The sequence below is a fragment of the Vigna unguiculata genome, chromosome 8 (genome assembly GCF_037176805.1).
Source record: "Vigna unguiculata cultivar grain cowpea cultivar isolate G323 ecotype 2 chromosome 8, ASM3717680v1, whole genome shotgun sequence".
Taxonomy (NCBI): domain Eukaryota; kingdom Viridiplantae; phylum Streptophyta; class Magnoliopsida; order Fabales; family Fabaceae; genus Vigna; species Vigna unguiculata.
The window spans coordinates 22926651-22930853 of NC_140799.1; the positions used below are offsets into that span (position 1 = coordinate 22926651).

The window sequence follows — 4203 nt, forward strand, 5'->3', positions numbered from 1 at the left end:
GGACCGAGATCAGCCATCCGAAGCCCCCAAGTGATTTGTGAACTACAACCTTTGGCCTCGTAAGAACATTTGGCGCCCACCGTGGGGCCGAAGAGTACTTCACAGATCCAAGACAACAATCCAGGAAGACAAGATGGTGTCCACAAGAAGCAGGACAGCGGACGTCCCCCCGTGGTCCCAACTGTTGAAGTTGGGGACCCCGGACCAGCATCGGAGATTTCCCGCATTCTAAAGGCCCAAGCCAGGATGCAACAAGAATTCACGGAGTACAAGAAAAGAAACGCAGATGAAATGGAGGCATTGAGAGAGGAAAATTCTCGCCTCAGACAGAAGATAGAAGCAGACCAAGCGGCTGGGGAACCCTACCAACCTCGGTCAAGGGCGGATATCCCCCCAAACTCAAGGGTCACTGCCCCTCCCCACTCAAGAGTTGACATCCATCCAACTGAAGACGAAAGCGAGTACAGACCCACCGGGCCAACGACAGGAGGTAACTACAGCTCCTTCGCGTCGAAGAGGAACCGCCGACACCCCTTCATAGATGGGATCACGGAAACCCCCTACCCCATAAATGGAAAGCACCCACCGTGACGTACGATGGCACAACGGACCCAGACGAGTTTGTATCTATCTACACCAACCAAGTGGGTTTATATTCAACGGACGATGCCGTCCTGTGTAAATCGTTTTCAGTAGCCCTCAGGGGATCAGCTTTAGAATGGTTCATGAGCCTTCCTCCCTACACCATTGACTCCTTCACCACACTTACCACCACCTTCACCACCCAGTTCGACACAAGTCGTCGCCACGACCTCACCACAATTGCCCTCCTCAATCTCAAACAAGAGGAGGGGGAACCTCTCCGAGTTTTCATCGACAGATTCGGCGCCATAGCCATGAAAATCAAGGACCTCACCCCCAATCTCATACTGATGTACATGATGACCTCCCTCCGTCCCGGACCCTTCGCTGATGAGTTAGCGATGCGCCCCCCCATAAGCATGCAGGAGCTCAGGAAGAGAGCAGCCATGTTCATCAAAGTAGAGGACATGAGGCGATACCAGAATAACGCTCAAACCCCTTTGGCACACACCAACATCAGGAAACCTAATAAAGAGCCCCCCCAACGTGAACAGAACCGCCCGATGGAGCGAAGACCCGCTAAGTTCTCCAACTACGCTCCCCTGAACGCGCCCAAATCTCGCATACTCGATGAAGTGCTGCAAGCCGAACTCATCCCCCCGCCCAGAAAGTACCAAAACCCACCTAATGCGGACCTGAGCAAGTACTGCCATTACCATCGCAACAACGGCCACACGACTGATGAATGCGATACCCTGCGAGACAAGATAGAAGAACTCGTGCGAGCCGGACATCTCAAACATTACATAAGAGAAGCCGGGGAAAGCTCTCATAGACCTCGGTATGAGAGGAATGACAATAGGCGAGTCGAGCGACGAACAAACCGGCGAACTGAGCATAGAGAGCCAAGAAGAGAACCCGCAAGAACCCAGCACGCGGAGCAGCGCGCACCAGCCCAACAGCAACCCAGGCGAACCGACGAGAGACCACCCTTACGCGGAACAATCAACACCATATCTGGTGGGTTTGCCGGAGGAGGGAGGTCATCCTCGTCCAGGAAAAGGCACCTAAGAGCAGTCCAATCAGTACACGCTGTGTCTGGCAGAACGATAAGAAGGATGCCACCCATCACCTTCTCAGATTCGGACTTTCAAGGCACCGACCCCAACCAAGACGACCACATGGTCATAACTATAGAAGTAGAAAACTTCGCGGTCAAGAAAGTGCTCGTCGACCAAGGAAGCTCCGTGGATATCTTATACTGGAAAACCTTCAACAAGCTGCAGATACCCTTAGCGGACCTCACTCCCCATAATGAACCAATATACGGTTTCTCAGGCGAAAGGGTCCCAACCAAGGGGTATATCGACCTCCATACTACATTCGGAGAAGGAAGACAAACGAAAACCATACCCATTCGCTACCTAGTTGTGGAAGCACACACATCTTACAACATGCTTTTGGGAAGACCATCCATCAACGCCTTGGGGGCCATCGTATCCACCCCACACCTCGCCATGAAATTCCCATCCTCGCAAGGTGACATAATCACGGTACACGGTGATCAGCGCGCCGCCAGGGAATGCTATATAGCAAGCCTAAAACTTCCCCACCCACCCTTGACAACCCACAACATCAAGCAATCCCAGAACAAAGCAACCTTAGCAGGCGACGACCTCGACCCAAGGGTAAACTCTGAAGCCAGGGTCGAGCCCGTTGGGGACATAAGACACTTCCCCCTCCCGCAGCCAAATCGATTCCTCCAGATTGGCACCACCCTTCCCAAAGGCGAAGAGCACCACATCGAACACGTCCTTACACAGAGCGCCGATCTCTTCGCATGGTCCGCTGCAGATCTCCCTGGTGTACATCCCAGGGTAGCCTCCCACAGGTTGTCCGTCTTCCCCAACGCCAAACCCGTTTCACAGAAGAAGAGGAAACTCGGAGAAAGCAGAAGACAAGCGGCAATCGAGGAAGCCAATAAACTCAAGCAGGCCGAATTCGTCGGTGAAGCCCAGTACACAACATGGCTAGCAAACGTAGTGCTGGTGAAGAAACCCACTGGCAAGTGGCGCATGTGCGTCGACTACACTGACTTAAACAAAGCATGCCCCAGAGATGCATACCCGCTTCCTAGCATCGACAGATTAGTCGATGGGGCTGCGGGGCACGCGGTACTTAGCTTCCTGGATGCCTATTCCGGCTACAACCAGATACCGATGGCCGATGAGGACAAGCTCAAAACCGCTTTCATCACCGAGGCGGCCAACCTTTTCTATAAGGTCATGCCCTTTGGCCTGAAGAACGCAGGCGCAACGTACCAGCGCCTCATGGATAGAGTTTTTCACCCACTCCTCGGCCGAACAGTGGAAGTTTACGTAGATGATATCATCGTAAAATCCCCCAACCCCAAGCAGCACTCAGCAGATTTGGCAGAAGCCTTCAACGCTTTGCGAGCATACAACATCAGACTCAACCCCGAGAAATGTACCTTTGGGGTCGACAGCGGCAAGTTCCTCGGTTTCATGCTCACGCAACGCGGAATCGAGGCCAACCCCGAAAAATGCCAAGCAATAATCGACATGAGAAGTCCCACGAACGTCAAAGAAGTGCAACGCTTAGTGGGCAGGTTAACCGCTATCTCACGTTTTCTCCCCAAGCTGGCTGACAAAACCAAACCAATGATCAAGCTCCTAAAGAAATCAGCCAGGTTCGTTTGGGACGAAACCTGCGAACAAAACTTCAACACCTTGAAACAGCTGCTAACCACCCCCCCAATCCTCACTAAACCAGACCTCAGCCTTCCCCTCATCATATACATAGCAGCATCTGCGGGCGCACTCAGCTCCGCTCTCGTCCAAGAGAAAGCCAACACCCAACAACCCATATATTTCACCAGCCGAATCCTCCAAGACCCGGAAACGCGCTACCAGATGATTGAAAAAATAGCCCTCGCATTGATAACTGCAGCACGACGACTGCGCCCATATTTTTAGTCCCACACCGTCATCGTCAGAACGGATCACCCTGTGCACAAGATCCTCCAAAAACCAGATTTGGCAGGGCGGCTATCTTCGCGGGCTATCGAATTGTCCGAATTCAACATCCTCTACGAGCCACACGGCCCCATCAAAGCACAATGCTTGGCAGACTTCACCAACGACCTCCAGAACCACCCACCCACCCAAGACACTTGGTGGACGATGCATGTAGATGGCTCCTCAAACCCCCAAGGTGCCGGGGCAGGAATAGTGCTAGAAGGTCCCGGCGACGTCCTTGTCGAGCAATCCCTCCGCTTCAATTTCAAAACGTCCAACAATCAAGCAGAATATGAAGCCATAATAGCCGGCCTCAACCTAGCACGCGACGTTGGCGCAAAGAAGCTACTTTGCAAAACAGACTCCAAGCTCACAGTAGGACACCTCAATGGCGAGTATCAAGTCAAAGACGCCTTACTCTCACAATACTACCACGCGGTGACCGCCCTAATCGAACACTTCGAGGCTTTCAAGATCGAACACGTCCCCAGAAGTAACAACACCAAAGCCGACATTCTCTCAAAGCTTGCCAGCACCAAGAAGAAGGGGCGATACAAGTCGCTTTTGCAACACACCCTAAGCA

General features: G+C 52.7%; 1 protein-coding gene across 1 annotated transcript; it reads left to right on the plus strand.

Moving 5' to 3' along the window:
• Positions 1-246: 246 nt before the first annotated feature.
• On the plus strand, positions 247-3578 carry LOC146884253 (uncharacterized). Its single transcript, XM_085665918.1, has 2 exons — positions 247-490; positions 694-3578. The coding sequence occupies exons 1-2, from the start codon at positions 247-249 to the stop codon at positions 3576-3578; spliced, it is 3129 nt and encodes a 1042-aa protein (XP_085522044.1).
• The last annotated feature ends 625 nt before the right edge of the window (positions 3579-4203 follow it).